General features: G+C 41.7%; 1 protein-coding gene across 2 annotated transcripts; it reads right to left on the reverse strand.

Annotated features, from left to right (window-relative positions):
- Positions 1-317: 317 nt before the first annotated feature.
- tfr1b (transferrin receptor 1b) lies at positions 318-20,812 on the reverse strand. Of its 2 annotated transcripts, XM_080020626.1 has the most exons (20): positions 20,782-20,812; positions 17,314-17,332; positions 16,882-17,095; positions 15,301-15,478; positions 12,586-12,723; positions 11,711-11,795; positions 10,955-11,077; positions 9,500-9,595; positions 8,557-8,696; positions 6,990-7,159; positions 5,639-5,758; positions 4,923-5,008; positions 4,776-4,839; positions 4,622-4,689; positions 4,384-4,439; positions 3,866-3,956; positions 3,210-3,437; positions 2,713-2,862; positions 1,740-1,961; positions 318-1,385 (listed from the first exon to the last, which is right to left on the reverse strand). In XM_080020626.1, the coding sequence occupies exons 1-19, from the start codon at positions 20,808-20,810 to the stop codon at positions 1,749-1,751; spliced, it is 2,268 nt and encodes a 755-aa protein (XP_079876752.1). In that variant the 5' UTR covers positions 20,811-20,812; the 3' UTR covers positions 318-1,385; positions 1,740-1,748. The 2 variants fall into 2 exon arrangements, with proteins under 2 accessions (XP_079876752.1, XP_079876751.1); XM_080020625.1 differs by having other exon boundaries at positions 318-1,961.
- Between the last annotated feature and the right edge of the window lie 5,844 nt (positions 20,813-26,656).

The following is a 26,656-nucleotide window of genomic DNA, read 5'->3' on the forward strand; positions in this document are numbered from 1 at the left end:
GAACCAATCTTGAATTCATGCATTAAGACTTAAGACTAGTTTTCAGCGGAAAAACCGCAACCTTCATTACTTCCTTAAATCAGTACTCCAGGCCGATATTGGACGATTCTTTTCTCGTGCAAAAATTAGATTTTAACTCTTGACTGTGAGCTACTGTGGGAGCTGGAAAAAATGGAGGACCAGTGAAGGCGACCGAAAAGCTCTGCAGAAATACACTAGCAATAAGGAAGATATTGCATTGAATTCAAACCGATGTGCATGTTCTATGCCCTCTAAATAATTGTTGACTGATGTGTTGTGGAAATAGACGGTCTGAATACAATAATACAAAGTTATTTATTTAATGTTTTTCATTGAGATATTACAGCATAAAACAAGGCAGCCTGCGGAAAGTGTTAAAAACATTCTGGTAGGAATATTGGCCATATAGCCAGTGTTCCTCCTTTACGAAAAGCACTGTTGGCAAAATGTACATCTTGTTTATATAGAAGCTACGCACAAAACCCTCACAGGAACACAGGTGCATCTCATGGCCTTCGCAAGCTTCCCAGTTATGTGAGGAGCTGGTGAACAACAAGGTACAGGCACAACTCAAAAGGGTCGCATTGGTTACATAAAGAAAGCACAAGTGCAATGTGTCATAATTAATAAACGGTTGAGAGATGCCAATAAAACATTGTCACAAGCAAATCAAGGTGAATCTTACTGTTTTCCATTACAAAAGTATTTTCCATTCCAAAAGTGTTTTTCTACACTATCCAGACACTTGGTCCCCCTGCATGGTTTTAAAATAAATCCAATTCTTTCAAACATTTTTATATTACTTAAATATCCAGTTATCTGTTTTATACCCTAGGAGTGCATGTTTGAACACAATCAGTGCTCGGTTTAGTAGTATGAGTGGAAGGACAGGAAGCATCAACTTCAGCCTTTCGCGCAATCTCCACGACCAAGGCCTTGAGAGTCGGTAGGGAGAGAAGTATATCCTTCAGGTAAGTAGTGGAGATCTCCGACATCCTGAAGACCATAGCTGGTTAAAAAGACACAGACCATTTCCATCTATGAGCATTGAGCCAGACAACCTCTGCTGTGCCACCTGGCACTGACCAAGCCCAAGACCAGGGAAAAATTTGGTTTTCCTTGAGGTGTTTGAGAACAGTCAGAGAGAGGAGATTGAGTCATGCAGCGCTTCCACTCTTCCACTCGTCAGAGACGGCTTGGAGACAGTAACGCACTGCAGCCTGGACGCTGCGCAGCTCATGTTTAAGGACCGTGATGAGTTGGATAGGGATTTATCACCAAGTCAGGATGCTCTGGTGCGCCGGCACCTGGGGGCTCACTGCGATGTGCAGTGGGGCTGCTTCGACTGGGACCTAGCCATGAAGCTGCACCAGAGCAGATGTGGTGCCATCAACAAACAGCAGCATGTCAGATGGAGAAAGCAGAGTTTGGCATTTGAGATGAGTTTTCCTGAATAAAATATGGGTTGCTGCAACACATGAGAGGGTAATTCAGTGGGTTACCGACTGGTACACTGTATTGGCAGTGTTACTAATGTCCTTGTTTATTTTTGAGCAATGAATGCCTTATGGGTAAACATTTAGAGGAGCTGATGTCGGTTTTCACCAGAACCAAGAAGAAGGCACATACACAATCACATTTAAAATTCACCAGGAAGGGCCAAAATCAGTTTCCTATATTGTCTGTCGGACTCCCCTCACATACAAGCATCTCCATACCCTCCTCCCCTAGATCTGGTTGTCAACATTCCAGATCTCCCCCGCCATGGCGTTGGCGGAGCCCTGCAGGGTCCAGGTGGATAGGGCCAGCCAGGTTCGGAGCTGCTCTGGGTCAGTGTTGACCGCGAGCGATGGCAGGGTGTGCGGGCCGCAACCCAACAGCAAGTGGCGAAAAGGAGTCTTCTGGGGGGCTACATACGGAGACAGCAGGCTGTGCTCGACCTGGAGGGAGGGAGAATGACAGGAGGGTTTTCGAAATGACTGCTCACCAGGAAGTGGCTTAGCCAGTGAAGTCAGTGGTGCTGTTGCTAAAGCTATAGTATAGGTGTATGTATCAGTGCGTTTGTGCTCAGATTTGTAGTTACCAACCAGAAGGATGTGCCCAGAAGGATTACAGTTTATTTTGGATAAAAAAAGTTTTGTGATATGAAAACAGTGCGTAGTTAACTTTTACAAAACATTTAGCTGAAATTAGTTCAGGCAGACCACAAAGAAGTTTAAGTCATGCTAGTCCACATCAGCTGATCCACATTAGCTCATGGATCAGCTGATTCCCATCTATGTATCCAATTGGCAAATCTCATATCGGGCACCTTATTTAAGCTACTTTAGCCTCCCTACCCTTGCAGCTTCCTCTGCAATTCGCTTGTAGCCAGTCTACACCCCAGGTCCTTTTCATGCTGTGTCTGACCAATTAAATTTCTGTTGCCATTGATGCCTGCTCTGTTCTGCACCCCATGGGGCGTCTTTGCTGCTGCTCTCCCTGCCTTAGGCTTTTCACTTATCCTCGAAGGGCAGGAAGGTCCCAGCCTTACCACGAGCCATACCACGAAATAGATCTATCTGCAAATTGAAATTAAAGTTTTGTTTGACGAAGTTGTCCTGACCGAACTAATAAAATAATGCCAAATAAGATTCCCATTATTATTGTACTGCAATGAACCAAAGCGCACAAAGATCACTGACATCTCACCATCATGATCCTGTCGTTGAGGACACGGCAGGCTTGAGCATCGCTCATATCCGTGTTGGCAATAGTGTTGCTGAGGTCGTTGGCAGCCCGCATGAAGGAACCGCGTGCATGGTGCAGCCACTTGGCACTCACTTCTTTTAGCTCACCGGACTGCAGGAGAAAAAAATGGATGACTCGCTGCTCAGGTATATGCTGTATATGGTATATGCCATTTCGCTGTAAACGGCACATACAAAGATCACCATAAAAAAAATTAAAATATATCAAGGAGATGACACAATATAAAAATCGAGTTATCCATATTGACAATGAAATGTTTTAATATTTTGATTATTATAAATATTTAAATGTATTTTTTTAATTATTTATCATCACATTACGGGTGTTTTGTTAATCTTAACCATTTGGTCAACCGCTGTGTGACACAACTTACCCAGGGCTGCATGTATGAAGAAAGAAACGTGTGTGTGCATGTCCAGTATATGTATGTGTGCTACCTGTGAGAGCTGGCTGATGTGCCCGCTGAGCTGGACCACAGCCTTGGTGAGGGTGCTGCCATACTGATTCACATCCAGGGGAAGCAGGTGGTCATGCGCCAGCCGTAGCGCCATATGGCCCGCAAATTGCGCTGCCAGCACACCGATTTGGCTGGTGCACTGATTGGTTTCGTAGCCCAGATGATCCATAACGTCCAGGCTGGTACCTCGGTACTGGTATGCCTCGACCTTAAAGAGTAAGCGACGAAAAATGACACCTTGAGATATTTAAAAACCAGATCATATCTGAACAACATTTTTTTTTTTTTTTTCATATCATTGCGTGGAAATTACAGAAATTTTGGCCATAATTGTGGAAAAAGCCAGTGGAAACCATATAGAATACAATATTCTATATCTGTCTAGATTTTGCATAAAAAAATATGGTAAAATGAGAAAGCTCGGTCTTCTCCAGAACAACAGCAAGTAGTTTGTTCAAATGGAGACTTACTATTTTCAATGAATGAGATTTTAAAATGAATGTATGTATGTATGAATACATATGATTAATTTATATAAAAACAGATTAATTGATAGAGAATTTGTGACCTAATCCTTTTTCTCCATAGGAATCAATATACATGTGCATTTGTATTAAAAAATGAACCAAGGCTCACATTTCTGGAGATGTAGTGGAAGGAGACAGAGGGGATTCCAGAGAAGGCCAGGAATGGATAAGCGGGGTCATCCATTGGCATGGGCCTTTGCCTGGATGGAGATATAGTTATATGCATATGTCTTGCATCATCCGTCCCGTGGCTGAAAGTGTAACGTGATCTAGACTCGAGCAGATCTGCAGAGGTTGTTTGGTTCAGTGTAACAGAATGTTCAGTAAGTTATTTTTTCAGTATTTCTAGACTTTTCCTTACTGTTTAACTTTACATTATTGAGTATCCTAAGCTTATAATAAGCCTGCTGTATTTAAGTGACTAGTGGTATTATTAAGCCTCTACTCTTTTGGAAAAAATTCAGTGCCTGTATCTTTCTCTCTACACAAGGAATCCGTCTTATTCTACAAACAACAGAATCGTTGACTTGTGGATGCTATAAACACATATGCATATACTGTGTACCAGCTTAATTCGCTCATATGACCCATGCTACTGTATACAAGGTAAGGCTGGAATTGTCTCACCAGTCTGTTGATCCCACAAGGCTGCTGAGGGGACAAGGACCAGGTGGACCTCTTACCTGCAAAGCAGAAGCTGGATCATCATTTTATCAATATCAACTACCTCTAATGGAGAGTACATAACAAAACAGTCAAATGCAAACCATGTTTTTTTTCCTTTTTCTTGGAGAACCTGAGAATGTGGTACTGTAATAAAGTGGAGTTTAACCCGTTCCAGCTATTACACAATGGTTTTGTTTACCTCTTTTAGGGTTCTCTCGATCAGACTGTGCAGCAGGGGGCTGGCTGAGGCCACGAAACCCCCTTTACCTGTTGGTAAAGTGAAGACACGTTCAGCCAAAAGCATCCAGAGTCAAGATCAACCAGGACCCCGACCCATGTGTCATTGCACTGACCCATGACCGCTTGGTCCAGGCTGATGTACGAGAACGCTCGCCTGTCCAGGGAAGCAATGTTACCCTGAACGGGGGAACAGGTACCAAATACGTTTAGGGTTTAGGGAATTATTGCACAAATGCAGTTACAGAAATCAAAGTGCTTACCTCCAGCCACTCTGTGGCACCGACACTTCCATACTCCCCCGCGCTCCAGCTGGCAAACACCAAGGACCTCCTAGGTTTGAATCCATCTGAAAACACATTTGATACAAATATGATATATTAACAATATATTAAATAAATAACGTATATGACTAGTTGAGGGTGTTTCAGTTTTGGCTATATTCCTGGTGTTGGCGCTGCTGCTCTGTAGTTACAAGGTGTTTCAATTACAGTATATAATTAACTTGAATAAATATACTGTATAAGAGGGAAAGTCAAAGGGTCCCCTGAAGAATTAATAGAATATTTTTTCTCTATTTTAATCTATCTACTCTCTACTTTAATCTTTAAAAGTTTTTTATTGGTAACATATTTATAATTTTATTTATTTGTATTGGTAATTTTTAATAAAACAATTTTCAACTGCTTACTGTCTTAAACCCTTTAACCAGTTTATTTCCTATTAATTCAAACAGTTTCAGGTAAAGTAAAATTTTGGTGACAATTTGTGTCACACAAAAAGTCCGCCAATAGCAAAGCCAATCTACCATGTTGATCTCCGAAGGGCAGCTAGATGGAGATTTTATAAAATCACACACACACACACACACACACACAGACACACACACACACACACACACACACACACACACACACACACACACACACACACACACACACACACACACACACACACACACACACACACGTTGTTTCACCTCTCTCCACCAGCTCGTGCACCACCCTGGACAGCTCTGTCAGGATGGCCGTGCCCATGGTGGCGCTGGCATACCCACGACCCCAGGAGTCCCTCTGTGCTCCCAGAATGAGGAATTGATCTGAGCACACACAATAAAAAAGGTCGGAAATACTTACAGGTGTTTTAATTGAGAGCGTTTTTGAGAAGAACTAAAGAGTTTTTGTTCTGATATACTGTTATTTGCATTAACGTACAGTTCACTGTGTTAAACCTCGAGGCTCAAACATAGGATTTTGATTATAAAAGCATATATTGTCACAAATTCAGATATTGTGTATGATTCATGATGATCATAAATCAAAAACCCAGTGATTCATTCTGCAGGTTTAAAGCCATTTCACACAGAACACAAATGTTTCAAATCATTTTCTGAAAACATTATGTGAACGGATTCCATGCTTTTCAATGGAAGCATTCCCATGAGGGCGGAGATTTTGTTCAGCAAAATGTCAGGAGAAAAAAACACTTGGAACAACTCTGGGATGTGTGCATTTAAGTCAGCAAAAGAAATCCATTGTCCGTTTCCTCTTCCTCTTAGCTAAGTGGCAGAACATGCAGAAAATGCAGCAATAGAAAACATGAACACAACCATTAATTATTCACATATTCACAAAATAAAAAAACAAAACAAACCATTCATCCATAAAATAACTTTAAACAGAGCAGAAGCGGCTCTGTGCAACTGGGAAAAAAATTATCAGGCTCTTAAAGAAATAATTTTCCACATAATCCGCCTTTCCCAACAACAAGGTGGGAAAGGCGGATTCAAATTCAAACTGCTTGTGCAGGGAATGAAAGTGAATTTGGGTGAATTTGAAGAAGCAGCGTGACTATTTGTGGTCAATAAACTGTCACAAAAAAGAACATTGCACCCTCGGTTGAAAAAATATCCACGACACCAAGTGGCCAAGAAAAAAAAGAAATTAATATGTTAGAAGAAGGCAAATCTTTGAAAAAATTGTTTTTGGTAAGCCCGGATGCTGAAAAATACTGTTGCAGTTCCAAATGGAATTGTGGGACAACTTATGGATTTCCACTTTAAATTGTATAAATATATCTGGTATTTTATGGCATTAAATTAATTCTAAAATTAATATTGTTGCACAAATTTAATGTTTGCGAATTGAGTGCAACTTTTCCAAGGAAATTTGGCCAATTTTGTCATTCAAATTTGTGCAATGATTGGAAAACTGTGGAGTACAAAATGTCAGATCCAGCCTCTATAGGCAGAAAACATGCGTATGTAAATGCCACATATCTGTGAAGCAGTCTTTATGCAGCAGGGGCTGTTGGACATCCGTCCCTCCTACCGGGATCGGTGAATCCCCTGATGATGCCAAAGACGTTGTGGATCTCCCTGTTGACCAGAACGTTGTTGACCTCCACTGTAATGTTGAAGCTGCCACCCAGTCGGTAAGAGACGGAGGCTATGCCTCCTATGAAGCCGCTGTCTGCCTCCGCCTCAGGGCCGCCGATCTTCCTAGAGAAGGAAGGATAGTGAATGAGTCCATCTAAAGTAACGTAAATCAACAAAAAATTTTTTTTTTTGTCCTTTATATCCACTATGTCCTCTTTTTATGTCGTCTATACACCGCGTTCCAAATTATTGTGCAAATGATATTTTTCTCAGATTTTCCTAAATAGTCGATGCAAATGACAGTCATTATAATTTAAGTCATCAACCTCCCAATGATAACAGTATTTTTTTTTATTTTATTACAAACACAAAATGCACTGCTCCAAATTATTATGCACAACAGAGTTTCAAAACATTTTATAGGTTGTAAAGAACTGAAAATGGTCATTTATTGAATTTGCAGCATTAGGAGGTCATATTTACTGAAATCAAAAGCTATTTTGCAGAGGTCATTTTAACACCTTCAGGGACCCTAAAGGGGCCTACCGGCTCTAACCCTAACCCATGATTCCGGCCCAAAAAATGACTCCGCCACCTCCTTGCTGACGTCGCAGCCTTGTTGGGACATGGTGGCCATCCACCAACCACCCACTACTCCATCTATCTGGACCATCCAGGGTTGCACGGCACTCATCAGTAAACAAGACTTGTTTGAAAATTAGTTTTCATGTATTTCTGGGCCCACTGCAACTGTTTCTGCTTATGAGCATCGGTGAGGGGTGGCCGAATAGTAGGTTTATGCACAACTGCAAGCCTCTGGAGGATCCAGAGGCTTATTATTACATTTCACTGCATATATGTATGGAAGTATGTATATGTATGTGACAAATAAAAATCTTGAATCTTGAATCTTGAATCTTGAATCCTACACCTTGAGGTTCGAGGTACCAGCAGCTTCAAATACCTGTTTGCTGCTTTGTAATGGCATTTTAGCAGCTGCTCTCTTAATCCCATGAATTTGTCTGGCAGAAACCTTCCTCATTATGCCTTTATCTGCACAAACCCGTCTGAGGTTGATTTCAGTGATCCAAAGAGAGACACAATACAATACCATCCATAAGTTGAATTGAAAAACAAAAAATTAAATGTTTATTACACTTAAATCCAATAGTAGAGTAGAGTAGAGTAGTAATGAGTTCAGAGGTGGGAAATAACTTGGCCAAATCACTTGAAATCAACCATTTTACTATGCGCAATGAACAAAGTTAATGACTGGAAGATATGACCCAATATTTATTTCACGTTACAGTTTTGTTTAAAAGTTTTAGTGTGATATACTATATAAGAGGATTAGGGGCACATGAAGAATTGCCACGTAAAAATGATTTGACATTGCAGATTCATCTCAGAATCCTGAGAAAACAGTCAGAATTCTGAAAACAAAGCGAGAATTCTGAGGAAAAAGAAAGTCAGAGTTTAATCTGAATTCTGAGGGTTTGATTTCCTTGACATTCCCTTACTGTAGAATAGTGGCAGCCATGTTGGCGGTGATGGTCTGGGCCGGTATGGAGGGAAGACCACAGGACTTAGATGGGGGGAACTGGGTTTGGTAGAAGGAGGGGAACCCGGGGGTGTAAGGATCTCCAGAACCCAGATGGACCTGCAGGAAACAAACAAAATAAATATTAAACAAGAAAGGGGGATATGCAAAGAATCAACACTGACCAGGACCTAATGGGATAATGACATATAGCAACAAAATGTTGCATGCATTTTAGCAATGAATTAACCAAAATTACGAATTCATTTATAAATAAATAAATAAAATATTGTTTTATTTACAAACAAATAAATAAGTTCCGAAAGTAAGATTTCCATTCAGATTTCCCATAGACCAGGGGTCACAAACCACAGGTCTGTAGGCCACATCTGGCAATCTAATGGCATTTAGATTGCCAGATGCCATTGTTTCCTACTACTAGACCAAACCATGCTAAGCTCACAAGACTGATTTGACCTTGTACCAGTACCATAGCAACAGCCGATGATGCCCATGGATACTGTAGTATTTTCATGCATTTTCAGACAACAAACTGGTGGAAAAAACAGAATTCAGAGAAACAGAGGGTGGAGGTCCATTGCAACAGCATATAGTCCTTTTTCAATTATGCATGAGGCTCCTGGGATTCTGTGCCATTTTCTGAGTCATTTTAACATGATTGCTCAAATAAAACATTGTAACACAAGGAAGACCTCTGTAAACCACATTTCAGCTCTATAGTATCGCTTTGGATTTAAAGAAACAGCCGATACCTTGCTTTACTGTATACGCAGAGCTGCTGTGATTGGGGCAAGTTCATTTTAACGTGAAGAATTTCTATTGTTACAAACACATTTATAGAATTCTTAGCAGATTGAAGTGAATAACAGCGATCGTTCTTGAACCATCACGAGGTGACTCACGTGTCCGTAGAGGCTGGTATTATTTTTGTACTTGTGGAACTGGCGGTCTGGGTAGATGAGAACAGCGACGGCCCCCCTATCAGCAGCGTTGGCCACCTAAGATGCAGAAAATGTTCCCAGACTGTGAGATCCATTTATTGCATGTTCGTGGGATGTTTTGTGCTAAAGGTCTTGTTGACTTGTTTTTGCCCTTCCTAACAAATATGTAAAACAAAACATGTTTGACTTCCTGCACAAATGTGAACTTTGCATGTAAATGTCAGAATTTGATGACCCCAAAATACAGAAATTGGTTAATTGTTATTATCTCTATACAGTGAATACACTTATTTTAATTTTCTCCATCCATAATTAAATCAAAAGGGGAATTCTTACAGATGTCATTCCACGTTTACACAATCTGCGGTCATCAGGAACCAAATACTATTTTCTCCTGTTTCTTACATTTTTCCAAACACAATTCTGCATGGCGCCTTCGTTAACCCTCAAAAATGTCCCGGATGATTGTTTTCTTGCTTTATTCAGCAACCAAAAATATTAGAATTGTCTAAAATCGTGAGAATTGTGGGGGACAGCCCGCAGCCTTTTGCTCCTGCTACACGGCTTCTCTGTGGCGGGCGCCCCGGTGGAGGGCCTGTATATCTGCATTGGCCTGTTGGCAAACATCCAGGTGCCCCGTGCTGAGCACACTCTGCTACATGTATGGGCACTCCGTGTGAGCGCCGGATGGGGCGTCTGGTCGGCTGCGGTGGGGCGGGCCTCGCCCTTACGCGGGGTGTGAGTGGGCATGGGAGTCCTGCCAGTTCGCCTGTGGGGCAGGTGGTTCGGGCGGGGTGTCAGTCTGTCGCCGTGGGGCCGGGATCCGGGCCTGCGGTTCATGCCTGGCGCCTGCCGCCTGGGTTCTGTGCCTTCATCTTGTGCCTGCAACTGGGGGTTAGTTGTATGTGTGTGCCCTTGGGGTGCGGGGTCTCCTCTGGGGAGCTTCTCTGGGGGCCCGGGGGTCTTCTGTGGCCGCAGGGCAGGGTGCTCAGGGCTTTCCTGCAGCCGTAGGGTGTGTACAAGGCTATGGAGTTCAGGGGGCTTCGAGGCTCTTTCCGCTGCCTGGAGGCGCCACGGCATAATACAGACCTTCTACACCAGTACCAATGGGGATAAGTCATGTACACTCAGCGTTGGACATCACACACCCCTTGCAACTTGAACTCTACTTGCAGGCTAACACTGTCCTAGATGCAACGGCATACAAATACTCTTTGTTGTATGCCCAGCATGCTGACAGCACAGGTTATAAAAAAACGAACAAAAATAAAAAACAACCCTTTTAAGCCAGATAAATTTTGTCTGGACATAAACCCATACTCTCATTCTAGGGTTAAACTCACCCACAACAATTGCTTGAATGTCTTCCATTAAATAAACAAATAACATAACCCACACACACACACACCCACACACCTGCTGAGCAAAGCTGATGCGTCCAGCTCGAAGCAGCGCAACGCTTCCTTTTAGCTCAACGCTCTTCCTTTGTAGAACATCCAGGTCTTCTTGGCGGCCATAGTTGCCATACACCACCTTGCCCTGCACGCACGCACGCACACACACGCGCACGCGCACGCGCACACACACACACACACACACACACACACACACACACACACACACACACACACACACACACACACACACACACACACACACACACCCCAGCTGGGTATTGAGTAGCATTCATCTCACATTTCAATTTCATTGTATACATGATGAGAATAGCTGCCAGCTTTCAGTGTTCCATCTGACGTGCGTGACAAAAAAGATTTAATGAAACAAATTCCGTCTAATAGAGGAAATTAATGTTCAAATTCCTCTTTAAACGTTGCTTTAGTTGCAATATTGTATGGACCTTTTTGTTAAAAAAATGAACAAAACAACAACTATTTAAATAATAAAACATAAAACAATTGTTTAAAACAGTAAAATTCTATCTTAAATAAAAATAAAAGTGCTTTGACCAGTGTCAAAATATTTAAAATGAATACATCTGTGACTCTGGTGACACATAGTGTAGAGTTATGTGTAAATTGGTTGCATGACATTCGAAGGAAAGCTATTGCAATTGAGCTCAATCGATTCAGAAAATTAAACATAACTGAATTTTGTCAAGAGTATTGTTTTTTTTATTTTATTATTATTATTATTTTTTAAACCCAGCCCTACCTGGACTCTTCCCGTAGCGCTGTACGCCAGATAACCCCGGGGCTGGAACTCCTCTGTACCAAAAAGTACACGGTTGGGGCGCTCACTGCCAATCAGCAGGTAAAGAAAAGGTTATTCTCCACTCTAATCATTTATTATTGAATCTTTTTTGTTTTGTTTAAGTCTTGCCATTGTTTGGCCCACCCCACACGGGATTTAAGACACCTTTACAAAAACTTAACCATCACTCAACAGTCACACGGTCATCAAGTCATGCTGTTTTTCATGGAACTGAGATTGTCCATTTATCTCAATGAGGCTCTTGAGGGTGAGATAAGAGGACATCGACGGTACGTCACAGCCCAGCCCCCCCAAATCCCCTGATTTTGCCGCTCTCTGGTACAGAAAAGTGGAAGAATTGGTTCTATGGACCACCACAACTCCAGGGAGATTGTTTTGGTCAATTTAATGCTGAAAACGGGTGGTATTTCCCTTCAGGGTTCATTACAAAATGTAATTCAAGGACTTTTAGGTACTCCCCTCCCCCGCCATACTATTTTTTTTTTTAATTTTCAAAGCTTCATGTGATCTTTATCAAACCAGGGGAATATCAAAGATTTTTAACGATGCCGTTTCATTCAAGGACTTTTCAAGCACCTCAAAGACCTGGAGAATGAAGGCAGAATTATTTCAAACATCGGGGGTTGATGTTCGTCTTCGACGGTCACATTCTTCAAGGTTCAAATATGGAATTATTGAACAATAATCTTACAGATAGCCACTCTAAAGCAGAGTTGTTTACATTCATAATTGAATCAAAATAATTATTTCCCAGTCCGCACCCCTGTTCTCTTGCTCAAGGCCACGTGGAGCAGCACCTCCAAGCGTGGAATCACCTGTCCTGAGTCTGCAGCTGGACATAGTGGGCGTCGGTCCAGGGATCCATCCGCTGCTTCTTGAACTGGTTGAAGATGTTGTTAGCGAGGTGCATGTCGGCAGCACTCCCCGCCATGCAGTCCGCTCGGTCCAACTCACTGCGGAGACGGCGGGGGGGGTGACGGTGAGGTGAGGCAGTCTCTCGACTTATCAGCTCTATCTCTCGATCGTCTCAACTAATCACATCTATCTATAGTCTCTTTGATCAATCCATTGTCTCTCTGCTAATCTTAATCCATCCATCTGCGGTTTCTCGATCAATCATATCCATGTCAAGGATTTCTCAATCAGTCATATCTATCAAGCTTTCCTAGATCAAACACATGTGTCAAAGTAGAATCTCTTGATCAAACATATCTATCTATCTATCTATCTATCTATCTATCCATTATCTCCTGATCAATCATCTTTATTTATCTAGTCTCTTGATCAATCATATCTATCCACCTGGAATCTCTTGATCAATCATATCTATCTATCTAGCTATCTATCTATCATCTCCTGATCAATCATATTTATACATCTAGTCTCTTGATCAATCATATCTATCCAGAGTCTCCTGATCAATCATATACATCTATCCAGAGTCTCCTGATCATACATTAAGATCTATCTAGAATATCTTGATCAAACATATATATCTACCTAGAATCTCTTAATCAATCATATCTATCTATCTATCTATCTATCTATCTATCTATCTATCTATCTATCTATCTTCTGATCAATCATATTTATTTATCTAGTCTCTTGATCAATCATATCTATCCACCTGGAGTATCTTGATCAAACATTCTCTATCTATCTATCATCTCCTGATCAATCATATATATCTATCTAGAGTCTCTTAATCAAATATACACTACTCACAAAAAGTTAGGGATATTTGGCTTTCGGGTGAAATTTATGGAAAATCATGAAAGTAGGGCATTTACATAGAAGCATGCAATGGTGATTTCCTCATCTCAAACAATGTATTGAAACAAAAGCCAACAACAGCGGTGGGTTTACCACAACAAAAAATGTCAATGTCTCAATAACTTTTCATGTGCCCTTGAGCATTAATTGCAGCTTGACAACCATGTCTCATGCTGTTCACAAGTCGACTTATTGTCTGCTGAGGCATGGCACCCCACTCTTCTTGAAGGGTGGCCCTCAGGTCATTGAGGTTCTGGGGCACAGAGTTACGAGCCTCTACACGGCGACTCAGCTGATCCCATAGGTTTTCTGTGGGGTTCAGGTCTGGAGAAAGTGCAGGCCACTCCATTTGAGGTACCCCAGTCTCCAGCAGCCGTTCCCTAATGATGCGACCTCGATGAGCTGGAGCATTATCGTCCATGAAGATGAAATGAGGCCTGTGTTGTTCATGCAGGGGCACAATGACTGGATTAATGATGTTATTCAGGTAGTATGGGCTTGTCACTGTACCATTTACAAAGTGTAGGGCAGTTCTGTATTGACTAGACACACCTGCCCACACTGTAACACCACCACCACCACCAAAGGCTCGTCTGGTGACAACAGTGGCTGATGCATAGTGCTCTCCTTGACATCTCCAACATCGTTGGCGGCCATCATTTCTGCTCAATGTGAATCGACTTTCATCAGAGAACAGCACTGAGGCCACTGGTCCCTCGTCCAGCGTAAATGCTCCCTGGCCCGTGCAAGACGATGATGCCTGTACCTGGTGGTGTGGTCAGGAACCCTTGCAGGTCGTCTAGCACACAGACCACACTGATGTAAACCGTTTCGAATGGTCTGACATGACACTTCGGTGCCTCTCACCTACATTAAATGTGCCTGGAGTTGAGTGGCATTCATCATCCGGTTCCGCAGGGCACTGTTCACAATGAAGCGCTCATCAGTGTGGGATGTGGCCAAAGGACGTCCACTTCTATGCCTTTCTGTGACTCTTCCAGTCTCTCTGTATTATCCGTTGCAACCTGCTGATGACACTCTGTGACACTCTAAGCTCAGTGACCACTTCCCTCTGAGAACATCCTGTTTGAAGCCTCACAATGGCGAGGTACTGTAGATCAATTGTTAGGTGTCGTCTTGGTCTCATGATGTCAAAATGTGAACAGCATGATGAAGAGGACTGTTTAAATACCAATTCTAATTGAACCAGGAAATGTATTGGTCGATTCATGGATCAAACACCTGTTGTGAATTTTGCTGTTCAGCTCCTTGTTAGAGAACAGCAAGTTGTGCAAAAAGTACTGAAACATTGAACAGTTGGATATGTGCATTAAAAAGTTTAGAGAAGGTCAAATTAAGTTCACCTGTAAAGGTTATAGTGCATTTTAGGTTCATCCTGAAATTTCACCCGAAAGCCGAATATCCCTAACTTTTTGTGAGTAGCGTATCTATCGAGAGTATATTGATCAATCAAATCTAAGTTGTGGACAGAAGCCCCAATTAAGAATGATTTGGAATCATTGGTACACATGCGTCCTGAATCCGGCATGGACTTTGTGCATCTACTTTTTCGGTGCACAAAGTAAAAATTACATCTCCTTATCTATACCTCTTATATGTCTTATCAAATGTGATGATCGAAAAACCTGTTGCAGCATAAAAGCAACAGTGGCAACAAAATCAATGCTAGAAACCTGGGGGGGGGGTTACAAAACCGCTAGCGCTTTCTGGGTTGCTATTTGTTCGTCTGGTGGTACCTCAGAGCCTGATTCAGTGTCTGGGGGGTGAGTTTCTGCGCCAGTAAGCGGGTGATGTCACTCCAGTAAAGAGACGGTTCTGGATCCTTCACCGGCATCTCGCCCGCTTCCTGCTCAGCAGTGCAGTTCATTGGCTGCTGCAGAGGTTTGCGGTGGCTCACGTAGCCAATCAGGTAGCCTGGCAGGAATGGGGGGAAAAAGATTTTTTTAAATAGATTTGTTATGATTTCAGAAAAGTAACAATGTACAGTCAGGACTTTAATTCAGGTCTTTAATTCATACACAAAAAAAAAAGGATGCATTATAATATTTTTCTCCACTTCATTTCCAAAATCATAAGATTAAGAACTAACGATGTAACGATCAAATTAACAAATTTAAATAGACTTTTTTTTTTTTTTAAGGGCAACTTTGTTGCAATGTATTGAAATTTAAACTGCGTCAACAAATTCACCTCTTCATTGTTCCCTTACATTGATAAACACACAGAAGCTAAAAATGGTACAAAAACAGTACAAACGCAAATTACAACATAATAGAGTTAGAGGACCCCGCCACCCCCATTTTAAAGTCATCAACTGGGCAACATTTTGCATTTAGAGCCAAGTATGATGCATAACATGTTTGTGTAGTAAATAAAAGACAGCAGTTTACAGTATCTTTTACCGGATATTCTTATAGCGCTAACTGATCTCAGTGGGTTCAGCAAATCCTAATCTTTTTAAATCTTGTTTGGAGCAAAACGTTCATACCAAGGCTGCACTTTTACAGCTGCAAACAGATTTATTCATGTCCGGCTGAAAACATTACAATTATGTATTAAAATGTTAATTTTAATCAGCTTTTCCCGAAGACAAGCAACATGGTAATTAGTTCTAAGTTAATTAACTCCATACATACTTTCCCTTTCTATTTTATAGTAAATTATGTTCTTGTAAAATAACTGAATGTTTGAATAGTTTTTGCGAAAGTGGCATAATAATTTTACCATATTTTGTTCATATGTAGAGAATGACAGTTGATTGGGAACCGTTTTTGGGAAAATTGGGATATTCATATGGAATATAAATATTTGTGTATCACAACCGCCCGACCAAGTACTGAAAACAAATTATAATTGTATTCCAACTTTTATAGTTTATCTTTTTACTTGTTTTTTTTCCCCCCACCCTCAGGACAGGCAACATCCTTTTTTTCAAAATGTAAAAAATATATATTTATTCAGCATATAATTGTAATATTTTCAACTTCGAAAATGTATTCCACACTGTCTAAAGCAATTTATTTAAGGAGTAATTTTTTGCTCAATTGATGAGCAAAAAGTATTTGGTGTACGTTTCCCAATCTTTTAATGATGTCTGTGATACACATTTCTTTCTAAACCAAATAACTTCTCCTGTATAACAGTAAGTGCAGTATCAAATACTTGATGGATAAGAATACAGTAGACTCAAAATGGGACCTCAAAAATCCAAATTCATAATGAGTAGAACCAGTTTCACAGAATTTACTGGAGAGAGAGAGAGAGAGAGAGACGAAGCGGAACCAGCGTATCCAGTCGTGAGGATGAGCGCGGCTCACCGACAATGAGGATGAGCAGCGCTCCCATGCCCAGGCAGCAGGTGATGCGCCCGCTCTGCCGCTGGGGGCACGACTGGCAGATGACGGTGGCGGCGGCGGGCCCCCGAGCCCCAACTGCGTCGTCCGGGGCTTCATCAGAGAGTTCGACCTCGGTGCAATTCCTACCGTCCTCCTCTGGCTGGAGGGAAAACCTGCTGTAGTGCGCACCACTGATCTACAAAAAGATGACGTCACAGACTCATTAATAGACCTTCTTGTGGGGTTATAGACTCCCACCACTCAAGGAAGTGAAACATCCTCTAGTATCCTTAAAGGATCCTTATAGGCAGAATATCATGCATAGCTAGAAGGACCAAAACTTTTTAAAAGCAATTGAATTTAAACAACAATTATATAAACCAAAAGGCCGATAAAGCACACAAAAGGACTTACCATGCTGTTAAGTGCAGATCTTAGCCGAAACATTGTCACCGCAAATATTAATCCGCCAAAATGTAATGCAGAGAAGAAAATAGGGGGAATGACAAAAACAAACCAAGTGGGATAGAAAGAAAAGAAGAAAAAAAGAAGGAAAGAAAGGGGAGGGAATTAATCACCCATTGAAACTGCAGCCCTCATGTCCAAGTTGCCGCATTAAAACCAGGAATACAACACACACACACACACACACACACACACACACACACACACACACACACACACACACACACACACACACACACACACACACACACACACACACACACACACACACACACACACTTAAGCTTGACTAAAAGTCACAACAACAATGTTTCATGTGGAAACACGCTGGACATCTTCCCCAGTCTGACCGGTTTCTCAGGAGACATATTTTCTTGTAAATGTATACAGTATATTCGAGACAAAGTCTGAAAAGTGTGTGAGAACGTTTTATTTGCCCTATCGAATTTAGACCGATTTAACCTTTAAACCTCTGCAATAGATAGATAACCATCGGAACTAGGAGACTGACAGGATCCAGAGCGGCGGCTCACGTGGACAAGGAAGCTGCTCTCTCACTAAATATGTTGCTACTGACAATATTATTGGCAGAGGTGGCCGTTAGGGAACCAGACAGCAGGAGTCTGTTTTCTGTCTGTTGCTGGCCTACAACACTAAGTTTAAGCAGAATAAAGCAAGTCGTTCTCTGGACATTTAAAACACCTGTTTTATAATTTTAACACATTTTGCGACATGGAGTTGGTTTTCTGCTTTCGTCACCGAGTAATAAATCTGTTTTCGACAGCCTTGACAGGGTTGGGGTGAAAAGGGTTAAACTGACATCAGGTCAAATCAATATCAATACTGTATCAATAAGTTCCTTTCGTGGAATGCTCCACATCACCTGGAATGGGTGATGTATGGGTGGGTGGAATGGGTGATGGCTTATTGGTACATTCTGTCTGGGACTGAGACAATATTGTGATATACTTCAATGTTGTCTTTATGGCAGCATTACGGTTATCATTTTCTGAACATTGTAGACTGTACTACCTTTTACAATTAATGCGTCTATACCTGCTATTGATATGAGCAATATTTGATTTTGTCAGTATCACCCAGCCCTACTGAGGAGAATGCAACACTGTGAGAGTTCCATGTGAGCTTAGTCATACCGGGCCTCCCTTCTCCATCCTCAGGAGGGGGCTTAGTTCTGACTGTTTAACAGGAACACGGGAGACGGTATCGTGCCAAAAAGTGATTCCAGCATCTACTTTGTCACCGAAACCTTACTTATGTCTCAAAATGACTTGGTTTAATTCACAAGGGTTATATTTTAAAGATTAAAGCCCATCCAGTCCTTTTTACCTGTTGAAATGCCTTTAAAGGGCCGAAATCCGTAACATGTCATTTTCCACTTGCCAAAAAGTAATTGCAGCTCCTACCTGGTGACTGAACGGTTGTTTCTGCCTCAAATGACCTGATTTCACTCTTGATGGTTATATTTGACAGATTATAACCCACCCAGTCCTTTTTACCAGTTTAAATATGTTTAAAGGGCCAATACAACTCATACAATGCAGTTCTGCACTTGTCAATAAGTGATTACAGCTCCTACGTTGTGACTGAAAGGTTGTTTATGACTAAAAGTGACTTGGTTTCATTCATAAGGGTCATATTTGACAAGTCATAGCCCATCCAACGGATGGCAATCACTTTTTGGTGGACAATCACTTTTTGGCACGACACGGCAACGCACACTTTGCGAACTGCCTGGGAAAGCGAGGGGGCGGTACCACGGCAAAACGTGATGATATGTTGCTATGGTAATGTACAAAGACTCCAATAAAATACATTCAACTAAAATATTAAATGTCTTTTATTATATATAACCATTTTACTAATGCATGAAGGTATAAAAATTCAGCGTACTATTAATAATTTAATGCAAACTTAAATGAATGTTAAATTCCCTCCAAAACGTGTTGATTCATAGTTGTTTAACTTTACACATGCGGATATGAAGCACCATATCCATCTCCAAGCAGATTATTTCTCATTATGTATTTATTAGTGGATATTGTTATGCGGCTTTGAGAGAGATCGATGATCTGTTTACTGAGTGATCAATACCTGATCACCTGGTTTCCACTGGCAATAGAAGCCCTTCTTTTATTATCAGTTATTCATATTAAATAATATAATTATGAATTAATAGCCTGGAGCTGCAACTTTTATCACCGGACCAATCATGTCATTACTGTGTCCAAATCCTCCGTCTGCTTGGTCGCTACAAGCACCAAACAGCCTCCATGCAATTAAATAAATAGAAAGAACGACTTTTATGTTCACATTTTTTATGATTTTATTGAGTCACTAGGTAGGAACTGCAATCAATTTTTGCCGAGTGGAAAACTACATGTTACTGGTTTTGGCCAAGGCATTTCAACAGGTTAAAAGGGCTGGGTGTGTTATAATCTTTAATATATAACCCCCATGAATGAAACAAAGCCATTCTGACCTATAAACAACCCTTCAGTCACAAGGTAGGAGCTGCAGTCACTTTTTGGCAAGTGCAAAACTGCATTTCTATGGTTTGACAAATGCACAACTGCCTTTTATGAGTTGAATTGGTTCTTTAAACGTATTACAGCTGGTAAAAGGGACCGGTGGACTATCATCTGTCAAATATAACCATCAAGAGTGAAATCAAGTAATTTTGAGTCATAGACAACCTTTCAGTCACAAGGTAGGCGCTGCAATCGCTTTTTTGTTAAGTGGAAAACGACTGTTACTGATTTCGGCCCTTTAAAGGCATTTCAACAGGTAAAAATGGGCGGGACATACTCTTTAAAACATAACCCTCGTGAATGAAACCACGTCAACTGAAGGCGTAAATACGGTTTCGGTGACAAGGTAGATGCTGCGATCACTTTTTGGGAATCGGTCTTTGGCGCGACACCGAGAGGCGTTCGCATTTTTCAACTCACGCGGCGAGTTTGGCTCCGACCGGAAGAGCTGCGTCGAGAAGGGACGGCGTCACGTTTCGCCCGGCGCGTACATGATCGACAGCGGTTTGGAAACAAGGGGGAAGAAAGAAACGCGTTCTTCGAAGAGGTAAATCGAAATAGTCACCGTTTAAGTTAAATCTTGGTTTTTTTGCAATCACTGACAAATGTATATATATATATATACACCTCGACGCCGCGTTGACTTCTCCGGCGCGCTGTTGCGATACGTCGACGTCACCGCCATATTGGGACGGGCACGACTGGCCTGTAAACAAATCCATGTAAACGGGGAAGCTGCGGTTTTTCCTGGAGAAAAAAAAAACCCACTTTAACGTTTGCAGTTCTCAACCGCTTTAACCATAGTCTACCTTCTAACCCTAACCTGATTTCAACGAGTCGTTTTTATATGCAAGGGTCTATGATTTACCTGGAGTACATGGCTCCTCCGTCCTCCATTTCCAAACTCAAACCAAGAAGGCGGGACAGAGAGGGGAGAGGGAGGCATCACCACCGGAGTCAAAAGGGTGTCGCAAGGGAGAGGAAGCTGCGGTGACACGGTTTGGCCGTTGCGCACCGAACTAAACGCTGAATTTTTAGGGAGACATCAAACCGGCTTGTGTGGGACGTCAGGAAGAAGGGGGAGTAAGTGGGGCGCATGGTTCTAAATTATAGGAAGGATGTGACTTGTATAGAGATGATGAGGAATAAGCTGAGGGAATTAAGCGTGCAGGAACTCACATTAAAAGGACTGCTTGGGTGAGAGGACACAGGTCAGGGTACTGGTAGCTTTCTTAAAGGATACTGTGTGTGTGTGTATGTATGTATATGTGTGTGTGTGTGTGTGTGTGTGTGTGTGTGTATATATATATATATATATATATATATATATATATATATATATACACACACACACACACACACACACATATATATACATATATATATATATATATATATACACACACACACACACACACACACACACACACAAAGTTAGGGATATTTGGCTTTTGGGTGAAATTTATGGAAAATGTAAAAAGTTCACGCTACAGTGATATATCATGAAAGTACGACATTTAAGCAGAAGCATGCAATAGTGATTTCCTCATCTCAAACAATTTATTGAAACAAAAGCCAACTACAGTGGTGGCTATACCACAACAAAAAATGTCAATGTCTCAATAACTTTTCATGTGCCCTTGAGCATCAATTACAGCTTGACAACCACGTCTTATGCTGTTCACAAGTCGACTTATTGTCTGCTGAGGCATGGCACCCCACTCTTCTTGAAGGGCGGCCCTCAGGTCATTGAGGTTCTGGGGCACAGAGTTACGAGCCTCTACACAGCGACTCAGCTGATCCCATAGGTTTTCTATGAGATTCAGTTCTGGAGAAATTGCAGGCCACTCCATTTGAGGTACCCCAGTCTCCAGCAGCCGTTCCCTAATGATGCGACCTCGATGAGCTGGAGCATTGTCGTCCATGAAGATGAAATGAGGCCTGTGTTGTTCAGGCAGGGGCACAATGACTGGATTAATGATGTTATTCAGGTAGTATGGGCTTGTCACTGTACCATTCACAAAGTGTAGGACAGTTCTGTATTGACTAGACACCTGCCCACACGGTAACACCACCACCACCAAAGGCTCGTCTGGTGACAACAGTGGCTGATGCATAGCGCTCTCCTTGACGTCTCCAACATCATTGGCGACCATCATTTCTGCTCAACGTGAATCGACTTTCATCAGAGAACAGCACTGAGGCCACTGGTCCCTCGTCTGGCGTAAATGCTCCCTGGCCCATGCAAGACGATGATGCGGTGCCTGGTGGTGTGGTCAGGTACCCTTGCATGTCGTCTAGCACGTAGACCACGCCAATGGTTTTGAATGGTCTGACGTGACACTTGGGTACTTCTCACCTCCCTTAAATGTGCCTGGAGTTGAGTGGCATTCATCATCCGGTTCCGCAGGGCACTGTTCACAATGAAGCGCTCATCAGTGTGGGATGTGGCCCAAGGACGTCCACTTCTATGCCTTTCTGTGACTCTTCCAGTCTCTGTATCTCTGTTGCAACCTGCTGATGACGCTCTGTGACACTCTAAGCTCAGTGGCCACTTCCCTCTGAGAACATCCTGTTTGAAGCCTCGCAATGGCGAGGTACTGTTGGTCAATTGTTAGGCGTCGTCTTGGTCTCGTGATGTCAAAATGTGAACAGCATGATGAAGAGGACTGTTTAAATACCAATTCTAATTGAATTCATTCAAAAGTTTAGAGAAAGTCAAATTAAGTTCACCTGTAAAGGTTATAGTGCATTTTAGGTTCATCCTGAAATTTCACCCAAAAGCCAAATATCTGTGTGTGTGTGTGTGTGTGTGTGTGTGTGTGTGTGTGTGTGTGTGTGTGTGTGTGTGTGTGTGTGTGTGTGTGTGTGTGTGTGTGTGTGTGTGTGTGTGTGTGTGTGTGTGTGTGTGTGTGTGTGTGTGTTTACAGTGGGGTAAATTATTTGATCCCTCATTGATTTTTTAAGTTTTCCCACTGACAAAAAAATGAACGGTCTATAATTTTTGGTAGGTTTATTATAACAATGAGAGACAGAATATCAAAAAGAAAACCCGGAAAATAACATTAAATAAAATATATAAATTATTTTGCATTTCATTGAGTGAAATAAGTATTTGATCCCCAATCAAAACATGACTTAGTACTTGGTGGAGAAACCCTTGTTGGCAAGTACAGAGGTCAGACGTTTCTCGTAGTAGGTTTTCGAGGCTGTCGCTTGTCAACTCCAAGCTTCAGCTCCTGCCACAGATTTTCTATAGGATTAAGGTCCAGAGACAGGCTAGGCCACTCCATGACCTTAATGTGCTCCTTCTTAAGCCACTCATTAGTTGCCTTGGCTGTATGTTTTGGGTCATTGTCGTGCTGGAAAACCCATCCATGACCCATCTTTAGTGTCCTGACTGAGAGAAGGAGGTTGTCACCCAGGATTTCACGCTACATGGCCCCATCCGTCTTTCCCTCGATGTGGTGAAGTCGACCTGTCCCCTTAGCAGAGAAACACCTCCAAAGCATAATGCTTCCACCTCCATGCTTGGCGGTGGGGATGGTGTTCTTGGGGTCGTAGTCAGAATTCCTCTTCCTCTAAACACGGTGAGTCGCATTGATACCAAATATCTTGATTCTGGTCTCATCTGTCCACATCACCTTCTCCCAAGCATTCTCTGAGTCATTCAGGTGTTCATTGGCAAACTTCAGACGGGCCTGTACATGTCCGTTCTTGAGCAGGGAGACCTTACGGGCGCTGCAGGATTTTAATCCATTACGGCGTAGTGTGTTACAATGGTTTTCTTGGTGACAGTGGTCCCAGCTGCCTTGAGATCATTAACAAGCTCCCCCTGTGTAGTTCTGGGCTGATCCCTCACCTTTCTCATGATCATTGATACCCCACGAGGTGAGATCTTGCGTGGAGCCCCAGACCGATTGAGATTGACGGTCATTTTGTGTTTCTTCCATTTTCGAATAATCACGCCAACAGTTGTCTCCTTCTCACCCAGCTTCTTGCCAATGGTCTTGTAGCCCATTCTGGCCCTGTGCAGGTCTACAATCTTGTCCCTGATGTCCTTAGACAGCTCTTTGGTCTTGCCCATGATGGAGAGGTTGGAGTCTGATTGATTGATTCTGTGGACAGGTGTCTTTTATACAGGTAACAAGTTGAGATTAGGAGTACTTTCTTAAAGCGAGAGGACTAATCTGTGGGAGCCAGAATTCTTTATGGTTGGTATGGGATCAAATACTTATTTCACGCAATGAAATGCATATTCTGTCACTCACTGTTATAATAAACCTATCAAAAATTACCACTAAAATTATAGACCGTTCATTTCTTTGTCAGTGGGCAAACTTGTATGTATGTATGTATGTATCTGTCTATGTATGTATGTATGTATGTATGTATGTATGTATCTATCTATCTATGGCTCGTAGTACAAACAAATCCAAAATCCGCTGATGGTGTCATTGTTCTATGGCTGTTACACTGTGCAATCAATGTCAACTTCATAATGATGAATAAAAGCAAAATAATGTGTCTATTGCTCCTTTATAACAAAGTAAATAAGTCACATATGTCATACTAATGACGTTATTAATGTAAGATGTCATCATATTCTCTATCAATAAATATATTTCTATAAAAGGTATTTGTTATTTTTGTTTTTCACTTTGCAAACACTATATGAATAGAGTTGTAAACTCTGGAAATTGATAAATGTCCAGCTGAGCAAACTACTCTGCTCTGGATAAAACAAGCTCTTCCATTTCCATGACTCATGTGACAATCTCAGAGGTAGTCGATGTGATGCAATAATAATGCAATGCAATAATGTAATAATAATAATAATAATACTATTATAATACTAATATACTTTCAGTATTGGTCTGCCAAAATAAAGTTTGGTATATTTTGAAGCAGAAAGAACCCATCAATAAACTGGGAAATAGCAAATGACCTGGTAGACCCCAGAGACCACTATGGTGGATGACTGAACAATACATTATTTTGTGAAAATAAATTCCTTGTTTTTACTGTCAAACTGATCAGAACAACTCTCCTGGATGTAGGAACTGAAATAAAGATGAACCTGTTCGAGAGCGAGGGAAATGTGGAGAAACACAATATTGCAAATTCAATTTACTAATGGACAGCCTCTTTTTCTTTACAGGCACATTTGAGCTCAAGCTATTTTCGGACCTTTTAAAATACTGGGTGTCTGAGTCTCCGCAACCAAGGCAACGACGTGGAGTGACAGACAACTTGCCTGTAATTCTGATTCAATACTACTTCCCTATGTCTCGTGAAACTCTTTTGGTTTTTGTTTTTTTTTCTAGTGTCATTCCAAGCATGTAAAGGCATAGTGTATGCATTAGAGGAGGGTGTGCACAAAAATATGGGACACATTGCGTCCTTTATTGATTCAGTATTACCGTTTTCATACACATTTATGATCCCCCATGTGGAAAAAAAGTCAATAACTTCTGATATGCTACTACTGCCACGCCCGCCAATTCGCCAAACTATCCTTGTGAGGCTCACGTGCAGCTGTAAACTGCCCCTGTGCCCTTATAAGTATTTCCAAGTCGCGTGGTTTATTTGGTTTATTTATCCGGGCGTACTGCCCATGTGTAAAATGTATTATATTATATCATAGCATATTGATGTGAGTCACCTGACAAAGACGGGGGATGTTGAAACACTGTGTGTGTGTGTGTGTGTGTGTGTGTGTGTGTGTGTGTGTGTGTGTGTGTGTGTGTGTGTGTGTGTGTGTGTGTGTGTGTGTGTGTGTGTGTGTACATGTAAATGTATTAATTTAGTTCAGAAATGTGTATAATAAAATATGAATTGTTGTGGTGTGTGGATGGGAGAGCTGGAGCAGCCACACCTGACGCTCGTTGGTTGGGGTAAGGAGCAGCAGGTTAAAACCCCATTGAAAACACACACTCAGGATAGGAGCTCTGTCATGACATGTTCCATCTGCTCCCAGCTAATTCCACCTTGCCTCCTCTCTGCAATAAACTGATGTCTACAACCCATCGTCGTCTGTGTCTCTGTGCCGGAGGGCCCTGAAACGCCACTTGGGTGGCGTGTGGTAGGCCGAACTGCCACAATAATTTATACAGAGGATTCTTTTTTTTTTCTTATATTGTATATTTAGGTTTCTGGCCTGTCAGGCTGAAACCCTATTGTTCCGGGAAAATTTATCTGAATTTTGAAATCTAAAATGATCTGGAACACAAACTTCGGCAGAACCTACAAACAGGGTCGCGTCTTGTTTGAACCGGTATGTCACAAACACCACGTGGTTAAAGTTTCATCCAAATCGATCCACATATGGAGCAGAAATTTGCAAAAAATAACCAAATTTGATCGATATCACAGACTCTGTGCAATGCAATATGTCTAACCCAGCTAAAACTATCTGGAACACAATATTGAGAGAATCCACGAAGACAGTTGAGGTGTCGTTTAAACCAGAATATTACAAGCATCTCCTGGTTTAAATTTAATCCAAATCGATCCACATAGGGAGCAGATGTTAGTGGAAAAACAGACCAAATTTGACCCTAAATATTGAGGTGGTTGTGCTTAACTGACATGCCACTATTTGTAAACAAAATGAAGGAGAGGAGATTTACTGTAAGACGCTTTTTGGCATCATCGTACTATATTGTATAAATGAGCAGGTTCTGATTCAGAATGTACATTCACACCTAATCCAGTGTGCGGTGTAGACTCGGTGTGTAGAC

Source organism: Zeus faber (genome assembly GCF_960531495.2).
Source record: "Zeus faber genome assembly, chromosome: 19".
Taxonomy (NCBI): Eukaryota; Metazoa; Chordata; class Actinopteri; order Zeiformes; family Zeidae; genus Zeus; species Zeus faber.